This window comes from Schistocerca nitens, chromosome 7 (genome assembly GCF_023898315.1).
Source record: "Schistocerca nitens isolate TAMUIC-IGC-003100 chromosome 7, iqSchNite1.1, whole genome shotgun sequence".
Taxonomy (NCBI): Eukaryota; Metazoa; Arthropoda; class Insecta; order Orthoptera; family Acrididae; genus Schistocerca; species Schistocerca nitens.
Window position 1 is genome coordinate 435,911,917 of NC_064620.1, and position 26,392 is coordinate 435,938,308.

The window sequence follows — 26,392 nt, forward strand, 5'->3', positions numbered from 1 at the left end:
AGTTATGGCAAAACTTGACTGAAAGAAGAGATTGTTTGGTAGGACACATGTTGAATTATCAATGATTTGTCAGTTTGATAGCGAGGGAGTGTTAAGAGTTAAAAATTGGAGAGTAAGACCAAGAATGCAGTACGACAGACATGTTCACATGGAAGAAGTTTGCAACAGTTATGTAGAGTGGAAGAGGCTTGCAGAAAATAGGCTAGTGAGGAGCACTCCAGCAAACCAGTCTTCAAATTCAAGGTTACAGCAGGATTAATTATCTTCACGATATATGACGGTAGTATCTGTTCCTGAAAGAACAGTTACCGTAGATGACCATGCAGCTTTGCTAGAAATGAAATGATAATTAAATGGACACCCATATAGTTAAAATATGGCTTCCCGGCCATTGACCTTCTTGTGTGCGAACGCACACGCTATGCCCGAACTCGTACGGGACTTGGTTGATTAATCTGCCACGGGTAATGAGTATGATGGGCAAACATCTATTAGGCGCACTACGAATGTAGTGGTGTGGACGTGTTGGGAATGTAGGTCTCACGGGGAGCGTGCAAGGGATAAGTCCCTGCAGGCGCACTATCCTCTGTGCCCTCGGTGGCTCAGATGGATAGAGCGTCTGCCATGTAAGCAGGAGATCCCAGGTTCGAGTCCCAGTCGGGGCACACATTTTCAACATGTCCCCAATGAAGTACATCAACATCTGTTTGCAGCTAGGGTGTCCATTTAATTATCATTTCATCTTCACGATACTTTGTTTTCTATTGCCACAGCGATGCCTGAAAGTCGATTTGAGATTCAATGTTATCCTCAAACATTATAGTTTTAAAAGTGCCCCAAATTGGTGCCATTCCATTTAATGCCTAATATTCATTTCATTTCATGATTTTTCAATTGGAAGTCCCATAGCTATTTTGTGGTAGCTGTTCTTCAGCAAATTTTTCTTGTAATATACTGACATTAAAACAACAGCTTCTGGATAGATTCAGAAGTATTATTTAGGATTGCAATTTCTAGACAGCTTGTTTCCTCTAGGCAACAATTTTTCACTGTGACCATCAACCACCTCACCCAAAAAGTTATTTAATAGTACACATGTGTGCAAGCTGCACATTGTTTACAATGAACTAAGCAGGAAAAGCACATGGCACCCAGTAACTCAGAGAAGTCCCGCATTTTATGTCCTATCTGGTGACAACATATTACATTACAAAGAAATTTGTTGTGAACTGCATCTAGTCAACTTATGGCAGAACAATGACAGTCAAAACAAATTAGGGTATTGCTTCTGCAGCAAGCACATAAATCTTTGACAAATCCCTATGCAGATTCAAAGATCTTCATTACCTTCACAAAAAAAAAAAAAAAAAGTCTAAATTTCCATGTAATTAACGTAAGGAATTTAATGGAAAGGTAGCTGCAAAAGAAAAGCAGAAATTAAAACCAAAGCTTGGACGATACAGCAGTCAGCATGACATGTCAAAGTTACTGCCTTGTACCATTACTTTCAATAACTCCAAAATTACACTTATGTAAATGTATGGACGGCTCTTCAAAACATGTCTCTTCAAAGTATGAGTCCAGTCTCTTAGCCACTACACTACCTTTGTTGATGGCTCTTCCCAGCATGCAAACAAACAAAATTTATACCATGAGCCAGCAATCTGGACAGCTAGTGGTTACTGTTAATGAACCGATCAATGTTCTCAATCTAAAGTAGTGTTGTACAATATGAAGATGAAACTGTCACTTAGTATAGATGTGGGATAAGGAAGGGCAGAGTACCGAAAACTCAAAAAGTTTCTAAGCTATACAGTGTTAAAAGTAAATTCATCAGTTTTATTATCACATAAGTCAGACATCAGAAACATGAACATGAACAATTCAAACTAATGTATTTTTTGTACCAATTTGCATATGTACTCAAATATGCATCGTTCACATCCAATACACAATGTATCCAATTTCTCCAGTTACGCCATGAAATACTTAAGTAACCAAGCACTGACAATGCATTAACGCTTACAGTGCCTAAATACCCAAGTAATTCACAGTATCTCATTACAGTGAAGATGAAATTTTATTTTATTAATGTTATTGTATATAATAACTAAATTATTTACTTTGGTAACAAGAGAATAATGTCCCTTGGTTCTTAACAGCAACAGCAATCAATACCGCCTCCTCCTACTGTATCGTGTACCACCCGATGATCGATATGGTGGTGGTCTCCTCCTAGGCTGTGGTGACCTAAACACAACATATAAAATAAAATAATAAAAAACTTTTAGAACACCAGCGTTTACATAGAATTAGTGACATTCCTCAGATTCACTAATGCTTGCTGTAATGAAGAGAACTGTGAGTTTCCTCAAGTACAAAGTTCCATTAGTACTTACACTTGTGAAGCAATGTCTTCGGCCGTTATTAGAGAAGTTGATATGCAGCAAGTCACTAAAACTGTACTGTTTACAATTTTAAGTGCACACAAGTATGGCTAATACTTTACTGAGAATAATGAAAAACCTTATAAACAGTCTTTTAAAATTGTATGGTGTTATGTTTCTACACACGGAAAAAGACAGCAACAAATGAGCTGTGGTAGCTATTTACACCTACTTGCCATATGAATAGCAGTAGTGTTATATATCTACTTCAATGACCACACCACGTACAACACTAAATCACGATTTTTGCTGGCCTAATCATGACCATATCTACTTCCAGAATATACAGCACAGGAAGAAACCAAACACCTCTCCTACAGCTCCTTTTTCCATTCAGCATGAATAATTTATTTGTAATAGTCAAACCAATAATTTAGGAAGCAAAAATATGTTTTCCATCATTACCTATCATATATCAGGTGCAACACCATACAATTTTAGAAGAGACAACAAGAAAAAGTTCTGTTAATAATCAGGTATATAAATCATTCTGAAGGAAATCATAGCCACAAACTGAATGAATTATATTAATGACACACAAATTCTGAATGTAACATTATATTAGGGAAAATTTATGCACACAGTCCCTTCAACATATGAAGAAAAACTATGGTTTTTTCTTTAGTTATATGCCTTCTGTGGATTTTTCTAATGTTAAAAAGTTCTAAAATATTCAAAAACTACATTAGCACAGCCAGTCAATATAGTGACCAATATATACATCATTTGCTGTCTTTTTTTGTGATGAAATATACTTCTGTATAGATTATTTGCACTAAAGTAATTCCCTATCCCCGAAAACTACTGAAACTACAAATAGATTGGAAAATGAACCACAAATCATGTTGGTAATGACAACCCTGTAACTACTTCCCAATATTAATAATCCTGTTTCTTCTTCTTGCTGTAATTGCCACAGCAGTTTAAATTTAAGTACAGTTACAAAAATTATTTAATACACTTTAAAAAGATTTCTAACTAGGGAAAAATCAAATTCTGGAATATACGCTCTCCAGAATATACTTCTGTGTAATGGCACTGACCTACTAGAGTTTCATGTTCCAAATATAAATGTCACTGTATTTAAAATATTTTCAACTGTGACTTTTCCAACTGAAAATACCTACCATTATTTTAACAGTGTACCAAGAAACATTACCACAGCATCAACTTTGCATCAGGGAGTGAATCAAAAGCAATCAAAACCAGATTCCAGTCTTCATCTAGCAGCCGTGAAGCTTCACTCCAATCAGAAGTCAAGATAAGTAATCATCTCTTTACCATAACCAACACACACAGCCTAAAGTAAATGAAGCAAGTTGGTAAGTTTGCTATGAAAAGCTGGGGGAACACGTATTACAGTAAGTAAAAATTACAAGTGTTCAATTCTCTTTATGTCAATTGATATTTGTATCACCATCTCTGAATATTCAGTGCTACCTGAAAAACTAAAACAATGAGAATATATAAAATTACTTCAATATGCTTCTGGCACCAATACTTTAAATGTGAGCACCAGTATAGGAACCTTTGACATTACTGTGTTAACATTACAAAAAAGACAATGAATATATGAAAAGAGAAGTACTGAAAATAAAAACAGTATAATAGCATGGAAACTACAAGGTGCAAATTTGTCCCAAATGTTAAAAGATACAGTTTTGCATTATTTATTAATAATAAACCCTTTATTCTTCGAACGCAACAAACAGTAAATCTTCAGCGTTTCATCGAAAAGATATAATGAAGTCAAGAAGTAAAACATAACTAATGTTAGCAAACTATTTTTTTCTCTGGGAAAAAGTGCCAGATAACCATGCTGCAGTCAAAATAATCAAGCATCTTACTCCTAAAACTATAAAAAAACACTTCTGTGTAAGTATACACTAATTTAGTCCTATGAGAATACAAACTGGTATCCATAAAGAGACATGTATTCAATATCCTACTATCTGATGGACGTTTACTTTCTTCCCACAAGAATGTTTGTTTTAGAAGTAGCCTGTAGAGCTATCTTATGAATTCCTCTCTTCCTACTTTACCAGTAGTTTATCCTCTGCTCTCTTATTACTCTAATTTTATGATTTAAGAAAAAGAACACTCCCTTTCCATTTTTATTTCAGTAATTTCTATACAATTAAAAACATCTGCAATAACTTTCTCCTGCTCTTCTTACACCCTAAGATATTTTCTGTCGACCATTATGCATTAATCTTTCTTTGTGCCAATGCTGTCTGATACACTTTTACCTTCATTCAGTAATTTCTGATAAATACCTGATTCTGATACTTAAAGTTTCATTTTAAGTGTATGTTTCTTTTTGTATGACTTATTTCCATTGTATGTAGACAACCTTGTAGATAGGGCAACCACAGCTACAAGTAATCATCTTGGGTATTAATAAACAGCTTCAGCCATATTTAATCCTTCATTTTCACATCATTACCTGTTTCATGACACTAAGAGCCACAACCTTGAAACATTCACTGAAATGATAATTTTTCTAAAATTATTTTAAGATATTTTAGAGAACTTTTAAAAAGATTCACATAAGAATATTAAAATAGGCGTACGTGCATAACAAACAGAGCTAAAAAGCTCTGAACTTGGTAGCAACATTTGTTGTTTGTCAAAATAAAATACCACCAAAAGGTGGTACATCATTGAATAAAACAGTTGGATACATGGATTCCAATCCAGTATGGTGGATGGGACCTAGAAAAATTATACCACAGTGATATGTAGGCAAGGTGGAAAGACCTAACGTGCAGCTAGCTTGAAAAATTATGGAGTGGTTGCAGCAAGACGGGAGGTGGGAGCGGAGGGGGTAGTCTAAGTAACCTAGACTAATGTGCCAAGTAGATACCTTATTAATGAAAATAAATGCCAACTGTCACTATTATATTCTACATATTGTTTTTAGAACAGTTTTTGTATTTGAATATCCCAATATTCCTTGCATAACTTCAGAGTGTTAGGTAATGTGCGGCAGAAATTCATTTTAGATTGTGATGCAAAAAGAGACAGCCAGAGCTGCAATTAAAATGGATGTTTGTTTAGCCGATGACCAGTTTTGGACTATTCTTGACTAAATATACACCCAATTTAGTTGCAACTCTGGCTGTCCCTTTTTTCATCCCAACATTCCTTGTTCTCATTCATCATTCATGTGTTCCCTTAAAAGACTACTGCATAATTGGTTGTGCCCACTCGTCAGTGCATGTATATGCCATTCATAGGCTAGTTGTGTAGTTCGATGCCGTCTGTAAGAAGACAACGTACATTTGCGTACCTGTTCTGTGATTGCGCATGCTCCAAGAAGTTGTAAGCATGTTTTTCATGTTCTATTTTTCTGTCTATAAGCTATTTACTTGATGCATTTGTCCATGTTATTTAGAATACACCCATTTTGCTGCAACCACATCACAATTTTTCAAGCTAGCTGCACGTTAGGTTTTAATAATTTTTCATATACTCACCTTACCAGTGTTATTGCTGTGGTATAATATGTTTAGGTCCTATACACCACAATGGATTGGAATTCATGCATCCACCTGTTTGTATTCAATGATGTACTGCCTTTTGTGGGGTTTTATTTTGACGGACAAATGTTGGGTACCAAATTCTGAGCTTTTTAACTCAAATGTTTTAGTTACTTGAGTATAAATATTTTAACATTCCTATGAGAATCTTTGAAAAGATCTTTTTAAAAATTTAAAATAATTTTAGAATTATTATTATTTCAGTGAATGTTTCTGGGTTGTTATTTCTTCTTAATTTATTGTTATGCAAATGTTTACCTGACGACGTGGCTCTTAGTGCCATGAAACGGCTAATAATCTAAATATAAAGGATTAAATACAGCTGAAGTAGTTTAGTAATACCAAAGATGATTCTATTTTATGGTTTCAGCAAAATATTACCTATAACTTGTAGTAAATGTAGCTACGGTTTGGTTTAATTTTATTTAATATATATTTGCTGGGGTTTAAAACTTCAACAGCGTGGTCACTGAAATGGACAGGAAGGAATAATCAGTTGCATAAGAATTACATGGTCAACTTCAAATTTCATTCCAGGGCACAAAATAATAGATCTGCTTGCTGTGTCCTGTAGACTCTTATGTAAGTCATTTGAATGTTCATGATCTGTATACATCATTATGCACATATAATCAAGAGAAAGTAATTACATAGCTACTGCCATAGTATAACCTTAAACCCAGTTGTAATGTATATTCAAGAAATATAATAAAAAATGTATTTGTTGCCATTAATCATGTTTGTGTACGACAATACATTTACATGCCGCCTGTGAATGGATCCATCTATTATTATTCAATAACTGCTTTGGCAAAATGATACTGGTCTGTAAATATGTCGAACTAACAACTCAAGAAACTGGTATGTTAATCTTGTATATATGCCTTGATGAAATAAAATTCCTCACATCAAGTGCACTCTAGCCAAAATTTTGTCCAATCCATCTATTATTAAAGTAGGAACACACTGTTTTGACCCTCTGCCACTCATGTTAATAACAAGACAAAAGTATGTTGTGTTGTGCTCTTCAGTCCAAAGACTGGTTTGATGCAGCTCTCCATGTTATTCTATTCTGAGCAAACCTCTTCATCTCCGAATAACTACTGCAACCTACATTCACTGAAACAATTTATAAGGAATGGAAAAATAAAAAGTTACAGAATAACGTTCCACTGAGCAGCAATGAGCAAAGGTATTCATTGGAGAAAGTCAAACAACCTATCCTACCTTTTACCTCAAGTGATTAAGTCAAGGCAAACTTAATTCAGGATGCCCTCAGAGATTTGAAACCCCCTTACCCCAAACGCACACAGAGGATAAGCTGATAACAGCAATAGCCGGAGCAAGTGGTATATTATTGTGCAAGACTGAGCACATCCCCTGCTTCATTAACTTAACCAAATGCATTTAATCTCATTGTGGCAAATTATGTCTTCCTTTTTTCAATATTAACTGTACAAATGTTTTTAGTACTTCAATTTCCACTGAATTTAGTGTTGCTAGCCTGTAAAAATGCTAGACTGACTTACGGGCTAGTACTAGCCATGGCTCCAACTATTTGATGTAACTGTCTCTGCACTGACGTCACCAGTTTAGCAAAACAGATTCTCCTGGATCTAGTACTCTTGAATATGGGGTATCACAGCCCCCTGGTGCCCATGGGCTATCATGTGGCCAGTCATGTCTGATGAGCTTTAAATAGAATTTTTCAAGAAGAAATTCAACTACTCAGAAAACCATAGAATGACCTATTCAATGATCTTTCCCACAGTGAATCACACGAAATGGATGTTCTGCCACCATAACAGTAAAATACACTTCATGATATGAAGAAATTGAGAATACTGCCAACACAATTAAGCATACTTAGGTCATCTGTGTGATACAAATCCGCATATCTTTGGTGTGACGTCACATGTGCTGCACTGCTGTTGAAATTGCTCATTACTATTTTATAAAATTTTAGACTTCATTTACTTATTTTAAAGTTTTATTTGTGTTAATATTTGCCGTAAAAGTAACTTATTAGTCCTCCTTTCTGTGTTATTGACTGGAGTGGTCTATTATTCGTGAGAATGCTTGCGTCATTCGTCTAAGCCTTGCGCCTCAGTAGTGTGTTTACATTTTGCGGCATGCACTGCAGCTGTAGCAGTTATAAAGCTAAGTACTGACAAACTTATTTGTGCTCTGTAATACAGATATTACATTTAACAGTTTTCAGCAGTGTGTGTGCCGTTTGTGGCAAAATAACGACTTTTTAAACTTCTGTAATCGTTCGCTCTCTGCGTTTCTTTAGAGCTTTCTGTGTGTCGAAGACGTTTAGTAAATTTCATGCTTTAGTTTTCAACTGACGTTTATTATTGTTTCTAGTGAAGTATTTCAGTAACATTTTCATTTAGTGTTTTAACTTCACTTAGTGTTCCAGTGTTCGTTTGAATTTTTTGGTTTTAGCTAATAATTTTGTGAAAATTTGTTGGTATTGGTATTAGTTGTGGTGTAGTAGTATTAATACGAGTAGTTGCTTTCTTAATAGGCAGAGAATTTCGAGACCATTATTGTTAGTTCTTATATAGTTTTACTGGTGTAACTGAACTTTGGTAACGTAGATGTATAGTTTTTTCAGTAATTGTAAAATTTTACCATGAGTGAGAAGTTTGGGCTCTGTCATAAGTTTGTGAGTAGTGGGTTACGGTGTGGGATTTGTTCAAAGTTCTTTTCATTGGGGAGAATGCAGTGGGGAAGCCAGTGGTCATTTTAGTGAGATCCTCTCCTGGGAATGCAGAATCTGTAGTAGAAATAAGTTGATAGAGGAGCAGGAGCGTAAGATCTGTGCCCTTCAGCTGCAGTTACAATGCGCAAAGGAGGAACTAGATAGGTTGATGAGGGTGAAGGGTGGTAGGGAATGGGAACTAGCAGTTGGCAAGGAGACAGCTAGGAAGAGGAGGTATTCAGACCGTTTTACTTTGCGTACATGCAATAGATATGACCAACTGTAAAGAGTTGAGTAGAGAGGAGCCTCATGTATCTGTAGATGTAGGGAACATGCAGCAGACCTCAGCAATTAGGAGGGCTAGGTTAGTCGCAAAGTCTAGCAGAAAGAAGAACGTTCTGCTGCTAGGTAGTTCCCATGGAAGAGGTGTGGGCCAGCAGTTACAGGAAGTGTTGGGGAGCGAGTACCAGGTCACCAGCATTGTGAAGCCTAGTGCATGGTTGGCTCAGGTGACTGACAGCATAGGCGAGTTATGTAGGAATTTTATGAAGGAGGATCAGGTAGTGATAGTGATGGTGGAGCAGGGAACAGTCTCGATACGGATGGGGAACATGATGTAGGTGGTGACCTGGTAAAGATAGCTACTCAAACTGGTGGTACTAATGTGCATTTCGTGCAACTGTTTCAGCGTCATGATCGACCTCACCTTAATGCGGCTGTTAGGCGAGTTAACGTGGGGCTGGAGAAAGCGCTGATGGCAGAGGGCATGGGTCACATCTCAGTGGTGCCAGTTGGGTCTATCAGTAGATCGGGTTTCACTAGGCATGGCCTGCACCTCAATAGGTATGGGAAGGGGATGCTGGCTAAGCTTATACGTGACAGTGTAGTGGGTGGTGGTGGTGGTGGTGGTGGTGGTGGTGGCGGTGGTGTCACTCGTGGAAAAATTCCTGTAGCAGTTGGTGTTAGAGGTGCACCTTTTTTAGATTGAAGACAGCTGATAGGTATACCTGCTAAAGGAAGTCCCTCTAACTAAGGGCTCACCTTCTGAGGATGTAATGTTTCCAAGTAGAGAAGGAATTAGCATATTTCATCAAAATATAAGAGGTATTAGAGATAAAGTTAGTGAACTGCTTATAGTGTTGACTATGAAATTATCGGTATATCAGAGCACCACTTAAATAATTTGACAATTCAGAGGCTTCCTTTCCCAGGCTACAGATTAGCTGGCTGTTTCTCAAGGAGTTCCTTGCGGGGTGGGGGAGTGGCTCTGTATGTAAAAAACAGTATTCCATTTGAGTCCGTAGGTGTATCACGACACTGCATTGAGCAGATATTTGAATGTTGTGCAGCGGTAGTTGAATTTAGTAAAACTTCTAATTTAGTAAACTTCTAATTTAATTTAGTAAAACTTCTAATTGTTGTTGTTCATAGGTCCCCTAACTCAAACTTCAGAGCATTTCTGCTCAAGCTGGAGAGGGTTCTTGATTCACTTTGTAGGAAGTACCTGAAACTAGTTATATGTGGTGACTTCAATATAAATTTTGTATATGATGGTGCAAGAAAAAGGATGTTGGTATATCTGCTAAATTCATATGATCTGACAAACTGTTTTCTCCAACTAGGGTGCAGGGGAACAGTAGCACAGCCATAGACAATATTTTTATTCATTCTTCATTACTAGGTGGACATCCTGTTAGTAAAAGCATGAATGGCCTTTCAGACCATGATGCACAAATTTTAACCCTAAAAGGCTTTTGTACTCAAACCAAGGTCATATTTAATTACAAACTACATAGGAAAGTTAATCCAACAGCAATAAAGAGTTTTTTAACCCTTGTCAAGGAACAAGAGTGGCAGGATGTTTACAGTGCCGATAACATCAATGATAAATACAGTGCTTTCCTTAACACATTTCTCATGCTCTTTGAGAGTTGCTTTCCATTAGAACATTCTAAACGGGGTACTGGCAGTAATGGGCAGCCTGGGTGACTGACTTGTGGGATAAGGATATCATGTAGATAAAAGCGGGAATTATATCAAAATGTTAGAAGTAGTCACAATCAAGCTACAGTAGCCCATTACAAACAGTATTGTAAGGTGCTTAAAAATGTTATCAGGAAGGCAAAGAGTTTGTGGTACGCAAATAGAATAGCTAATTCACGGGATAAAATTAAAACCATATGGTCTGTTGTGAAGGAAGTGTCTGGTCAGCAGCACAGATCGACGATATAAAGTCAGTTTGCAGTAAAAATATTTCTGTTACTGATAAATCAGATATATGTACAGTATTTAACAATCATTTTCTGAGCACTGCTGGTGAATTAAATAACAATTTAGTTTCTGCAGGAAATCATATAACTTTCTTGGCAATTGCCTTTCCAAGAATTGATGTCTGAAATACTCCTTTGTGATACAGGCAAAAGGGAGATTGAGTCAATAATTAAATCACTGAAGACTAAGGTCTCTCATGGTTATGATGGAGTGTCTAGCAGAATATTAAAGTACTGTGCTGCACATGTTAGCCCTGTATTTAGCCATATTTGTAATTTTTCCTTTAGGAATGGTCAGTTTCCTGAGAGATTAAAGTACTCAGTAGTAAGGCCGCTTTATAAAAAGGGAGAAATGGGTAATGTAGATAATTTTAGACCTATTTCTATGCCATCAGCGTTTGCAAAAGTTATTGAAAAGGCTGTGTATATAAGGATAATTGATCATTTTATATCACATGATTTGCTATCAAATGTACAGTTCCGCTTTGGAAGTCATTTAACAACTGAAAATGCTACATTCTCTTTTCTCTGTGAGGTACTGGATGGGTTAAACAAAAGGTTTCGAACACTTTGCATATTTTTTTATTTAACTAAGGCATTTGATTGTTTTGATCACAAAAATATTGCTCCAGAAGTTGGACCATTACGGAATACGGGGAGTAGCTCACAATTAGTTCACCTCTTACTGTAGCAACAGGCAGCAAAGGGTCATTATTCACAATGTTGATAATGGCTGTGATGTGGGGTCTGAGTGGGGTACTGTCAAGCAGGGGGTGCCCCAGGGATCAGTGTTGGGGCCACTCCTGTTCCTTATTTATATAAATGATATTCCCTCTAGTATTATGGGTTACTGTAAAATATTTCTGTTTGCTGATGACACTAGCTTGGTAGTACAAGACGTTGTGTGCAACACTGGCTCGGTTTCAAATAGTGCAGTACATGACCTCAGTTCATGGCTTGTAGAAAATAAACTAATGCTAAATCACAGTAAGACTCAGTTTTTACAGTTTATAACATACAATTCAACATAACCTGACATTTTAATTTCACAGAATGGGCATGTGATTAGTGAAACTAAACAGTTCAAATTTCTAGGTGTTCAGATAGATAGTAAGCTGTCGTGGAAAGCCCACGTTCAAGATCTTGTTCAAAGACTTAATACTGCCATTTTTGTTATTCGAACGGTATCAGAAATGAGTGATCGTTCGACACGAAAATTAGTCTACTTTATTTATTTTCATTTGCTATTGTCGTATGGTATTATATTTTCGGGTAACTCTTCCCATTCTAAAAGGATATTTTTGGCTCAGAAACGGACAGTTCGGGCAATAAGTTGTGTTAGTTCATGAACCTCTTGTCGACCTCTGTTCACGAGTCTGGGTATTTTGACATTGGCCACTCAATATGTATATTCCTTATTGTCATTTCTTGTTACCAATATTAGTTTATTCCCAAGAACAAGCAAATTTCACTCGGTTAATACTCGGCAGAAATCAAACATGCATTTGGATTGGACTTCCTTAACTCTTGTGCAAAAAGGTGTGCAGTGTACTGCTGCATCCATTTTCAATGAGCTGCCACTCAAATTCAAAAATCTTTGCAGTAATCCACGCGCTTTCAAATCAAAACTGAAGAGTTTCCTCATGGGTCACTCCTTCTATTCTGTCAAGGAGTTCCTTGAAAACTTAAGCTGATTTTTATTGTATTGCTGATAGCGTTTACTTAAACTTATGGACTGAATTTTTTAAGGTTCATGAACATTTATTTTTATCTGTTATTACGTTTCTGTTGTATTGCATGTACTGACACGTTCCATGACCTTGGAGATTTGCTTCTCAATTTGGTGCTACTGAACTTGACGAGTAAGTAAATAAATAAATAAATAAATAAATAAATAAATGAGCACAGAAACACAACTTCCATACGCACAAGCAAATAAGAAACATGAAATGATTCAGATTCACTAAAGTCTTTAGATATGGAACAAATCAAATTTCAACATGCAACTAGAAATGGAAAAAAAATAATTAAAAATACATAGAGGCCAGGAATGCCAAACTTTTACATTAATTCAGGGCACCAATCTCCTCCTTTTTATTCCACCAACGAAATTTTGCAAGAAAATTGTTCTCTTCATACTGCTGTCCACTACCTGAGCTCTACATCGTACAGAACTGGTCTAAATTATTGCACAGAATAAGATCCATAATCTTAAGTCAAGCGTCTTGCTTTCTAACTTGAAAAAATAATAGTGAATGCCTTTGCTGCTAGTATATAGACGCTGAGTGTCACCCAGCCTGCTGGCCCTGATGAGGAAACTTAAAATAAAATAAAATCAACTGGCACAAATTTGGACGAAGGGTTGGCATTATCATCTCTGAATGTTACAGCAGACACCGAATGAACAGACACAACTGTGGAAAATATAGGTATCACCAAGGAAGGTAGTTCTGCGGATACTGCTAGTGAAGTGTCATGAGCATCTAAGACTGATATAGTGTACATCCTACTACTCTACTTGTTCTAAGCAGGCACTTCCTTCCGTGACACACACACACAAATGTGTAGCATATAGCAGTGCTCCATTTATAAGACTACTGGAGTGTATGCTATTACTATCTACACTCCCTGCTTCTTGAACATATGCATTTATTTTGCTACAACAATTTCCGCGACTATAAGATCTGACATCATATTACAGAAAATGTACACATATATCAAAAAAACATGAAGCAGCAAAAGTTACACTGAATGCATATGGGCTTGAAAATTCTGATGCCTATACTTCTACAGATGTAGAAGCTTTTTATAACTTGGTAATGATTGGAGTTAGTTCGAAATTCTTGTCAATGAATGATGACTTGAGCGACTGGTGCTGCTTCATGTTTACTTTCCTTAATGGCTTTGCTTTATCATAAATTCACTGACACGGACTGATTGTTTTTTTCTATATGCTGAATCCGTCCTTCCAACAATTTTTTTTTCAGTGCCTTCACATTTTTCATGAAGCCATTTCACCTTAGCTTCCTTGCACTTCCTATTTATTTCATTCCTGACTGACTTGAATTTCTGTATTCCTGAATTTTCCTTAACACTTTTGTACCACCTCCTTTTGTTCAGCTGAAATATTTCACCTATTATCCATGGTTTCTTCGCAGTTGCCTCACTTGTATCAACAGTTTTGTTTCCAACTTCTGTGTTTACCCTCTTTAAAGGTGTTCGTTCCTCTCCAACTGTACAACCAACTGAGCTATTCATTGAAACTTCTATTCATTATTGCATTGTCTAAAGCCTCAGAGAACTTCAAGCATATCTCGTCATTTCTTAGTACGTCCATATCTTATTTCATTGTACACTGACTGTTCCTGACTTGTCCCAACCTTCTGTCTGCTCTTCATCATTAATAAATTGTGATCTGAGTCTGTATCTGCTCCTGGGTACGCCTTACAATCAAATATCTGATTTAGCAATCTCTGCATGACCATGATGTAATCTAACAGAAATTTTCCTGTGTCTCCTGGTCGTTTCCAATTATACCAACACCCCTCGTGATTCTTGAATAGAGAATTTGCTATTACTAGCTGAAATTTACTGTAGAACTCAATTAGTCTTTCTCTTCTCTTGTTTCTACAGGGTGTATACGTGGACAAGGAAAAAAAATTCCCCGGTTTTTTCCCAGATCTCCCGGTTAAAAACACATTTTTTCTCCGGTTGAAACTACACTTGTTGAGTGATACTATATTTTCCCTCGGAACCGTAAAACTTATCAATCCTTTGAATAGTTAAGGTTTTATACGTCAGCATAAAACATCCCGGCACTTTAGAAAAACAAACCCCAGAAAAAACGCGTTTTGCAAAGATCTTTGACGCACAGCAGCATGTACACTGCATATTTTTGTATTATGATACACTGCATACTTTAGTATTATGAAATTTGAATTCCACCAAGCACAGCATGTTAGTTTGCGAAGCATTGAAATCAAGGTTGTGATGAGCTTTTGTAAACCAATCGTAGCTCATGTCACATTCTCTTGCCAGCCAATGATAGCAGACATTAAGAGCATTGTTGCTGTTGTTGTGGTCTTCAGTCCTGAGACTGGTTTGATGCAGCTCTCCATGCTACTCTATCCTCTGCAAGCTCCTTCATCTCCCAGTACTTACTGCAACCTACATCCTTCTGAATCTGCTTAGTGTATTCATCTCTTGGTCTCCCTCTATGATTTTTACCCTCCACACTGCCCTCCAATGCTAAGTTTGTGATCCCTTGATGCCTCAGAACATGTCCTACCAACTGGTCTCTTCTTCTTGTCAAGTTGTGCCACAAACTCCTCTTCACAGTGTGTGCATAGCTACAATGACGTAGGAAGCCCATATGTTCGTATGTTATAGCATGAAGTGATCTCACATTACGTCATAAATGAACCAGGATGTTTGAGATTACTCCAAGAGCATCAGAATTTTGTAAACCACATTGAAATGCATAATTCACCTTAAAGTGAACATTCACATGTCCAGATTCACAAAGAAGTGGGCCCCAACCTGATATTAAGATTTTCAGTGTGGTTTTCTGGATGCAAATTTTCTTGGAGTACCAGTACTGTATTATCTCATTTTGGTTCTTTATTATGGCATAATACCATGTGTAACAGAAGATAAAAATGTGCAATTGAAATAACAGTTGACACTCACCAATATTGTATCAAATAAATTGACTACTTCTGTGGAAAAGATTTATAAAAGCCAAACTTCTTTAGCAAAGAGAGAGAAATAACTTCATTGTTCTGCAGGGCAACTAATGCCCGACTGCCAAAAGCCTGGAAATACAATAAAATCAGAAAATTTATACTATTAACATATTTTAGCGTTCCATAATTATGGGAATGTATTTTAATTCACTTGATGGCTCCCGACCACAGAAATCCATTTTGTTTCCATTTGACACGAGAGCTGTAAACGAAGTGGAAACAGCAAAATCACTAAACCCTCCCCATTACAACTCAAACTGCTCTGCTCATGCACGAATCTGGCAGCTTTTCCATGTAGCATCTGGCTGTTGCTACTGCTGATATGGTTAACAGCTGCACTTCAAGTGACCAGAAGCAGGAGAAGGTACTGCCCATACATGACATAAACTGCACATGCGCCTGAGCCTGCTGTTAACTGCCCAAACAAACTTAATGTAAACTGTTGTGATATCACAGCCATCAGAAGCAGTGTCTTGTTATTAAGTATTGCTTAGTCTATGTCCTGCAGCTTTTGGTATATTTTGCTGTTGGCAGACACCTGTGCGTGCACTATGTTTTGTTATGGTAAATGACGAATCTTTGAGACATTTTGGTTTTTTCTCCTCGTTTGTTTTACTGCTGTGGTATTATTCTGCAGTAGTGGGCTAAAGTAAAATTCTTTGTTATTGTATCAGTTCTTACCAGTCAAAACTACAAAAATTTAACTGAAAACTAAAACAATGAAAATTCCCAGGTAAATGCACCATATTCTATTATCAAGTCCATATTCCCCCGTAACATTTTCTTCTGCTCTCCCCCCTTCAACAGCATTCTAATCCCACATGACTATCAGATTTTCATCTTTCTTTATGTACTGAATTACCTGTTCAATATCCTCATATACTTTCTCTAGCTCTTCATCCTATGCCTGTAATGTTGGCATGTATACCTGAACTACTGTTGTTAGTGTTGGTCTGCTGCCGATTCTGAGGAGAACAACTATATCACTGAACTGTTCACAGTAACTTGCTCTCTGCCTTCCTTTGTAATTGTTATACCATTTTCTGCAGCTATTGAGATTATCCTATACTCTTTTGACCAGAAATCCTTGTCTTCCTTCCATTTCGGTTCACTGACCTCCACTATGTCTAGATTGAGCCTTGGCATATCCCTCTTCAAATTTTCTAGTTCCCCTACCATGTTCAAACTTCTGACATTCCATGCCCCTACTCGTAGAATGTTACGTTTTGTTGATCATTCAAACTATTTCACAGATCACCTCCTCCTCTGCAGTCCCCTCCCAGGGATCTGAAATGGGTAGTAGTTCAGAATCTTTTTCCAATGGAGAGATCATCATGACACTTTCTCAATTCAGACCACATTTCCTGTGGACAGACATAGTGTGTCTTTAATGCAGTGGTTTCCATTGTTTTCTGCATCCTCATGCCATTGATCATTACTGATTCTTCTGCCTTTAGGGGCAGTTTCCCATCTCAATGACAAGAGTGGCCCTGAACCTCTAACTACACCTTCACCCTCTATGACAAGTCCATTAACTGAATGAGAGTAACTTGTAACGCTAGAGCTATTCAGCTGCCATTGCTGACGATTTTTATTCAAAATATACGTGGTGGCAGGGTTCGAACCTGGGACTGAGGATGCTTTGATTACTAATCAAGGATGCTGTCCCTGTACATACCTGTGCATTAAGATGTAGTTTCTTGTCACCAGTAGTGATGCAGGATAGGAACAGTCAGTGTGTTTCATGAGCCAGCTGATGATGAGCAAGAAGAGATGCGCACAGAAGGCCACCCACAAATTTTTGTGTACATGGCAGTACCTATACACCCGATTTTTGAACTTTTCCCACTGCCTGCAAATGTCGCATGATGGTGGAATGATCACAGTTCGTCACGTTAACCAGTTCTCAAATACACTGACTTGGATCAGTGTGAATTAATGCTTTTAAATGATCTTCATCATACCCCGAAGGTCTTCCTGAACACAGAGAGTCACTAATATCAAAACGATTCTCTTTAAAACGCGAAAACCATTTTCTTGTCATGCTCTGGCATTATTCCCATACCAGCACAAATGTTTCTGGCTCCCTCTGTCACTGTCACCTCTCTATCAAACTTGAAACAAAAGGATATGTTGGAAATGTTCAATTTCTCCAATTGACACTTATTTTTACGGCGTCCACAGCTTCACTCACCATCTCCAAATGAAAATGTGACAATATGTACACACAAATAGCAACAGTGAACTACAAATAAAAAATGAAGCAATAAATAAACCTACAGCAAATGGAATACCAAAATACAAAACAAAAATCCTACGAACATAAGCACCAACCTAATACTTTACTTACGAGTTACTAGAATGCAAGTCGCCTGTTAATTCTCACTAAATATTATTACCAAGGGGCAAAGAGCAAAGTAATAGTTCAACTGCTAATAAAGATCCTACTACAGTGTTCACATCCCAATTCGTTTTCCAGTTTTCCCTATTTCATGAATTATCAAATGGACATTTCAGATTAGTAGGTTCCATACTGAATTCTGGAATGCCACAATAGAAATCAATATGCTTGCACACAACTCCTTTAGAAGTCAGAAAATGAACTCACAGTCATTCCTTTAGCAAGGTTAAAACAAATCTAATTGATCATAGTGCACTGCAACATACAAATAATTCTCAATACTAAATGGAATGATTTCAGGCAGCATCTTTGACAAATGGAAGATTTTGATGTTACAGAACGAAATTCATTTAAGGTACTACGGAAAATCTGACACTAACTGACTAAGCTGGTATCTAAACAAGCTTCATAAGAGGAGTTTTATCATTTACTAAAGACAACACCTTGTTCATGCAGCCAACTTCCGCTCTATCTACCTCCACGGTTTGGTTGTAGAGCTTCAGCTCATTCCACAATTTGCAGTATAATTGTTTCAAGCCTGTTTCTTGATTTTCTTTTCTTCAATTTTTTTCCTTCTTCCAAGAGTTCCTTTATGAAAGTGCTATGATAAACAAGTGCCTAGTTAACTTACAAGGGTGTGCTGGGAAGTGTGTCTGAATTTTTTATGCCAAAACTCTTGAAGTTTTTAAAATAAAACAACTGTAATTAACATTCTAGACCTTTATTCTTTCTGTCACTAGACAGCTGCGAATTGTAGTGTGTAACATGGTGATGTTTAACATAACTATGTTGGTGACTGAGAAACAGCATACTGTAATCTAATTTTGAATTTGAAGAGTTGGGCCACATGTGGAACACCATCTCCTTCCCCATGACAATGGCAGACTACACATGAGCACTGTGACATCTGCAAACATCTGATGCCTTGATTCATTGTCATTTGTCAGTCTCCATGAAGTCTCTACTTCGTCCCCACCCAATTTTCATCTGTTTCCAAAACTTTAAGAACACCTTCGAGGACTTCACTTTGACAATGACGAAGCAGTGCAAGCAGAGGTGAGGTTGTGGCTCTATCAACAAACATTCTGCAGCGATGGTATCAACAAACTGGTCTCTCATTTGAAGAAATGTGTTCATCACCAGGGCGACTATGTTGAGACATAAATAGGTTGATATGAAGAATAGAGATACAGAGTGTTAATAACATTTACTTTATTTTTTTTTTTTAAATTGAGTTCATATTAAAAATTCAGAGGCATAATTTTTCAGAATGTCCTCTTAACTTCCCTTTTCTGTGTTTTATTAATATCCTTTTTATGTTTCATTCTTTTGGTGTATGATCAATGGTTTTGCTTTCAATCCAGGATTCTGACTTCCTGTCAATGTTTCCATTGCTTAAAATATGTGTTAAATAAATTACTTTATTTCTGGATATTTGCTTGGCCACTGTGGTTCTTGTTTTATATACATCAGATGCCTGATACCAATAATTCTACTAATCTAGTACAGAATTCATTTACTCACTTTAATTGTATTTCATCTCACTTGCCTATTCAGTTTCATTTCTGCATTATTATTTTTATATTTAACTTATGGATGGCTAGCAGGTAAGTCAAAGTAATTAATATACAGAGTATAACACAAAGGTATAGCCAAACTTTCAAGAAACATTCCTCACATATAGAAGAAGAAAATATGTTATTGGACACGGGCCCAGAAACACTATTTTCATGTTGGAGATCGTTTTCTACTTCTCTTCACAACCACATTAACCATGGGAAACATAAAGGATATGAATATGTGAGCACAGTATGAAAAGCTTCCCCAAGTGAAATGTTCAGTATGCCATCTGTTTGCAAGGATACATGCATCAACCCATCATTGCATTGAATGCCTGATGTACTGAAGTGTCCTTGGGGAATTAAATAGTGCTCCACAGCCCTCCACGACATGGGTATGTACATTCTGTATACATCTTATACTGGGGTTTCATACACAAGAGCTCTCAAATGCCCCCCCCCCCCCCTCCAACAAACAGAAGTCTAAAGTGTTTAGGTTCACAGGACCTCCACAAGTCAATAAAAGCAATGAAGTTATTCACGTGTCACCATTATCTTTTTTCAATTAAGCAAGAAACAATGGTGGTGAACCTAGGAATTATAACGTATTGTACATTCTAACCAAATGTAACGAAGAGAGTAAAATGGCTCTGAGCACTATGGGACGCAACATCTGTGGTCATAAGTCCCCTCGAACTTAGAACTACTTAAACCTAACTAACCTAAGGACATCAAACACATCCATGCCCGAGGCAGGATTCGAACCTGCGACGAAGAGAGTATTTTAAACATTTCACGTTAAAAAAGTGTTTAATTTAATGCTGGTATGTTCTGTTTCTGTGTGTTTCCCATGGTTAATGGGATGTTGAAGATAAGTAGAAAATGAGCTCTAACATGGAAATAAAGAGGTGTGTGAGGAAAGTTTCCTGAAAGTTTAGCTATACAACGGCTTACAGAACAATTTCATTGATCAGTATTCATTTAAAATTACTTTTTAACTTTTAAGGTGATGTTTCATTAAATTTATGTCTATTACTGACTTTTAGATTCCACACAAACTGAAGATCAGTCTTATCTTCCAGGCTATTACAGTTTTCAACTTTCTGAACTCTCCAGGTCCTGTGTCAAATGCCTTTTCCATGCCAACAAAAGCTATATAAGTTTTTCTGTTTACTTCTCCACATTTTTTCCTACACCAAAAATGATCAACCTAAATGTTGATGAATCTTTGTTATTAATTCGTCAATATTTAGCACAATTTTTGGAGTATAGGACAGGCTCCGCAATTTGAACACATGTTAATCTTTATAGGTTTCATAAATTCTGTAGGTATAGTTCCCTTAATGTAGTAACGTGCACACACAAATTATTTAAGCAAGTAGTTTTAATGCTTAATTAGCACTACAACTGGTTGCTTACAATATTTAAATTTTTAGGAAGGAGTACAGCTGGTGATACACTTTTTCTACGAGTTAATGATCAGCCACAGTCCAGCATCCATATCTGTATGATGGATCTACAGAAATATTATTTGTATGTCACTTTGTAATCGATGAAATGGTTTAACATACCGACCAATTCTGATCTCTTACTCTGTGGTCCTATGAATTTATTTCTCACTACTTCTACGCGCTTGTGAAATCTGAACCACATCTAGGCTCACCTGAAGCATATAACTCTCCATGAAACAGCACATAACTTGATACAAAACGAAGGCCTACTGCTAGTTTGCAACTGAAGCAAAGGTTAACACAAATAAGGGCAACTGTCTATGTTTATGGAAAGTTTGAGCAAGTCAATAATATAATATGTGGTTAGTGTCACATATGACTGAACATATGATCAACTGCAGTTCAAGAATAAAATCAATATTCACTGAAGCCATATTTAACTTACATGTCGAACAGTTATTTAAAGAAGCACAGATTCAGTTCCAGTAACACTACCTCCCAAGCTATGTCGTCTGGTGGTAACAGTTCACTAGCAAATTGAGGATTTCCTTAGAATACACTGCAAGAATTGTATGACATCAGTCTCCAGAACTTTCCTGTGACAGATATGGCTGTTTTGTGTAGCCTTAGAACATGAGATCACTCAAGACATATAGTGCTGTGCCACATCAAATCTGCTATTTCTCCAATAAGAAGTTTCTAAACATGTGCTCAACCTAATAACTCACCATATCACAAGACACATGAGATAGTGATCCACAACATATTTGAACACCATCTGAAACTATGACATTTCAGAGTCTCATATCACTGTTCATATGATTACTAAAATCCATAATATTAGTAGCAAAATTTCAGAATGTAAATAATTTAGGAGTAAAGGAGACCATTCAGCAAACATCAGAAGCACTGGCACTCACAGAAAGAAAGGGAGAGAGAGAACTCTGCTAGCTTTTGCAAAAATCATTTTACAAGTTCTACAAGGTGTGCCACAGTGACCTCATCCCAGAAGTCCAACATAACCTCCTATTCTTACTGAAATCCTTAGGCCCATCCCAGAACCTCTCCCCTGAGTCCCTCTCCCCCCTCATCCCACCCCACCCCCAAAATGGCCGCTTTCTATATGCTTCCCAATGTCCACAAACCCAAACAAATTATGGATTCCCCATTGTAGATGGTTATTGTGCTCTCACTGACCAACATCTCCAACCCGTTGCCTGAAGCCTAGCCTCTCTCATCAAAGATACAAACCACTTCCTTCACCAATTCTTGCCCATCCCACCCCCAAAATGGCCGCTTTCTACATGCTTCCCAATGGCCACAAACCCAAACAAATCATGGATGCCCCGTTGTAGATGGTTATTGTGCTCTCACTGACCAGCATCTCCAACCCGTTGCCCGAAGCCTAGCCTCTCTCATCAAAGATACAAACCACTTCCTTCACCAATTCTTGACCTTTCCCACTACTGCATACTACCCAAGTCCCTACTCCTCACTGTTGACGCCTGTTCCCTATATACTAACATTCCTCACGCCCATGGCCTTGCTGAACGCTATGTCTCCCAACATCCTTTCCACTCCAAACCCACTATTTCATTCCTCATACGCCTTATCAACTACATCCTCACATCCAACTACTTCTTCGTAAGGATAAATATAGAGCAACAATGTGAAAGAATTAAATTTTTTAATTGCGCAATTTATTAGATTGTGATGTTATTCTTAAAGAATCTAAGTTTCATAATCAAATTATGGCTAGAAATATGTTTTAAAAAGATTAGTTTGGGTATCTGTGCCTGCCATGCCCCCTCTTTCAATGCTGTGATCTACACCTCTAAACTAGAAATTTTTTGTGCATTAATTTTTCGTTCACACAATCTAAACGAACTGCAGACAAGTCTAGAAGGCTGTGAGAAAGATTATCTTTGCTTTTTCCTTTCTTCACAACATGGTTTTTTGGAATAGTACATGCTACAATCTTATTTCAGTTTTTAGTTTTGCACATGCCAACCTGTTTTGCTCGAAATGGGTCATAACTGTGGACACATATTTGAAAAAGTGAGTAAATGTCGAATTTCGCGTGTAAAAGGTACAGGAAATTTAAATAACAGTGTTACACATACTGCTCCTAAGTGCGAAGAAGAATTTTCGACAAATTCACGGAGTTCATTGGAGAAGAAAAATTAGTGAAGAAATTGATGATGCTGTGCACAGTGCCACAGACAAGCTTTCCAGTGATTTAGGTTAATTGACTTAGAAATGCTTGCTCATCTGTTTCATGTACATGTGATAACCATGGGTGAAAGGACCTTACACTGTATACAACAGTGACATCTGATCTACTTGGTTTCGTGAAAACTATACATACAAGCAGATGATGATATCACTGGCCAGGTCTCTACCAATCCATTAAACACTTTGTAAGCCACTAAAGGATTAAATGCTTGCAGAGACTAGGTTTCCATCCAGATGCATTCACACTGAAGATACTCAGAAGCATCGATGGAGTACAACTGGAAAATGCTCAGGCAGCAGCAGATAAATTGGAAAAGTTGGCTAGGCAAAGCAGGCAGGGGAAGAGATTACTCTAGGAAGATTATGGATATGGGCAGCTTTAGTCACTAGCGATATAGCAATACTGTCAAAAATTGAAATAAAATCTTTAAATTCAAACAGTCATAAATTGACTTTTTTGAGCTATAATGTACCTTTTCTCAGGAACTATGAAAGCTAACATCCTGAAATTTGGCGTAGTTCTAAAGAATTACTTACTGAATAATCCTGTGCAGCACTTTTCTGTTATCTTTTCTCTGAGAAAAGTTCTCCTTGAGAAGTTGAGAAAAATAGAGCAGAAAAATAGCCACACAGTAATGCAAAACTGAAAGAAATTAATTTCAAAGCAACTATGACCTTAAACACAAATCTCTTACACATTTTATTAGTCTCTTTTGCATATGTAAACTGTGAAATTCCAATTTTATTGCTTGATTTGTTTCAAGGAAAAGGTACTTCATAGAAACAAAGGTAACAAAAAATTCAAATACTTATAAAATGTATGTCGATACGCATTTAAAAAATGGTACGGAATATCAGCCATTATTATGTACATAATAGTCTCAAGCTTTACTCTTTTAGCTGTAATATTTTTGAGATGTATATATTTATCAGTATAAGAATGCATTTTGCCCTACATTTGCCCTTAAGGGGAAGGTATATAAACAAATCCACAGCATAGCCATGGGCACCAGCATGGAACTCTCCTACGCCAACTTGTTTGTGAGGCAGCTGGAGAAAACCTTTCTAGCCACCCAGAATTCCAAAACTCTTGCTGGTTCAGGTTCTTTGATGATATCTTCATGACCTGGTCTCAGGGCCAAGATACTCTATCCTCACTCCTCCACAACCTCAACACCTCTCCCATCCATTTCACTTGGTCCCTCTCAACCCAATGTGCCACCTTCCTGGACAAGGATTTCCACCTCTCTGACGGCTCCAGCCACACCTGTGTCCATATTGAACAAACTAACCACCAACAGTACTTGTGTTCCGACAGCTGTCATCCAGTCTACAATAAAAAGAAAAATCCTTGCCACACAGTCTGACCACTCAAGGATGGTGTACCTGCAGAGATGAAAGTTCCTTTGAGTGTTTATTAACGATTCTGTCAACAGTTGCAGTATTTATATTAGGCAACTAGTTTCAAATCTTGACTACAAAGATGCCTGCACTGCAGCACCAAAGTGACAGCATATGCTTTATGAATGTTTGCAGAATCAATGCCACAATCCACATGTGCCTCTTACCATGTCAAAACCAAACTGGAGATCAACATAGCCAACAGCACCAGGAAACTTTTGATGCTGCTAATGTCACACCTCACATACAAATGCAAGTCCACAGCTAATGGGTGTGATGCATCTTATATGTGGATGTGTCTAAGCATCTTCATTGAACCTGCCATCAACGCAGTGAATGACAACAACAAAAGTACAAGTATTACACAACTACAAATTCTAGTGTCGCATTCACCTATAACATATTTGGACGTAAGACAAGCATTTCATGTTCTTGTTGCATTAATGGCCAATGGGCGCACAAAATTAAAATAGGGGCTATCACTGTATCTTTATTAACCAGTGGCATTTAATATAATGTACAATTAAACAAGTAAAAATCACATTGGTTGCTCCATCACACATTATGCATCATACATATAGATGGTTGTCTTCCAAAATTCTACATACATAAATAATCTATGTACATGAAACATTTAAAAAAACAATATATATCATTTGTTTAGCCAACAAGTTTTGTAAGAAGCAGATACACAGTCCTACTAAAACAGTGTCTCATGGCACAGAATCGTTTATGATACCTCGTCGTGCACAACCACACTGAAATCGCCTTTTCCTGTATTGTGTGTATCCGTTTGTGCGAGTCCTGTTGCCGTAAATCACAATGGGTGAATACTAAAATACAGATACTCAAGCATTTTACTTAATTCTAAACAATTTTACATTACTGCTCATGCATGCAACATGAACAATCTTTTCCCTATAGCGCTCCTATGAATACGCCACCAGTCAGATACAAACATCACGACTTGACATAATTTACTAACTACACATGCTAATCCAATTACAAATGCACATAAGTGCTCTCCAGTGAACCACTGTTTCAAATTCAACCACAATGATCTAACATATTTGTTGGCTTGACATGCATATCCAATTATGGATTACATTTCAATGACATAATACCCACTACAAAGTGCTCTTGTATGAAACACTGTGTTGTATGTTACACAGTGAGCAGTATGTACTATTTATTTGCTGTGAGATCATCTTATGCTATTCTGGGTACCTAATGAAGTAATTAAAAATTGAAAAGCCATAGGTGTTGCTTGCATTCAAAAACCTACATACCCTCAACTAAACATGAAATAAAGAAATAAAATTTAAAAAGTCAAGAAATAAAATTTAAAAAATCAGGCCATTGTGTCCGTCCTCCGTGCATGAGTACTTTTGCACAACATCTGGACACACTATTTATAAACCATTTACTCCTAGAGCTCCTGCTGCACACACCTTAGAGCCTGTTAATATCTTTGCATTACTATCTAGCAATTATAGGGAAACGGCATTGGCATCCCAGAACGCATGATTAAGACGCTGGTGACATTACACGGCCATTCAATGAAATGTCCATGCATAACTAAACACATGAGTAGGTGAGGAGATCTCACATTAAGTGATATTGCCCATGTA

At 37.1% G+C, this 26,392-nt stretch overlaps 1 protein-coding gene across 2 annotated transcripts in view; it reads right to left on the minus strand.

Moving 5' to 3' along the window:
• Window positions 1-1,818: 1,818 nt before the first annotated feature.
• LOC126195092 (serine/arginine-rich splicing factor 7-like) overlaps window positions 1,819-26,392 on the minus strand; it is a 49,091-nt gene continuing 24,517 nt past the window's right edge. The window contains exons 5-6 of one of the 2 annotated variants that reach the window (XR_007538554.1): window positions 3,575-3,747; window positions 1,819-2,250 (exon numbers count right to left, since the gene is read on the minus strand). Coding sequence is in view for 1 of the 2 variants with exons in the window: in XM_049933554.1 (XP_049789511.1) it covers window positions 2,172-2,250 (79 nt within the window). In the remaining variant the exon portion in view is untranslated. The remainder of the gene's footprint in view (window positions 2,251-3,574; window positions 3,748-26,392) is intronic. The other variant, XM_049933554.1, reaches the window with a different exon arrangement.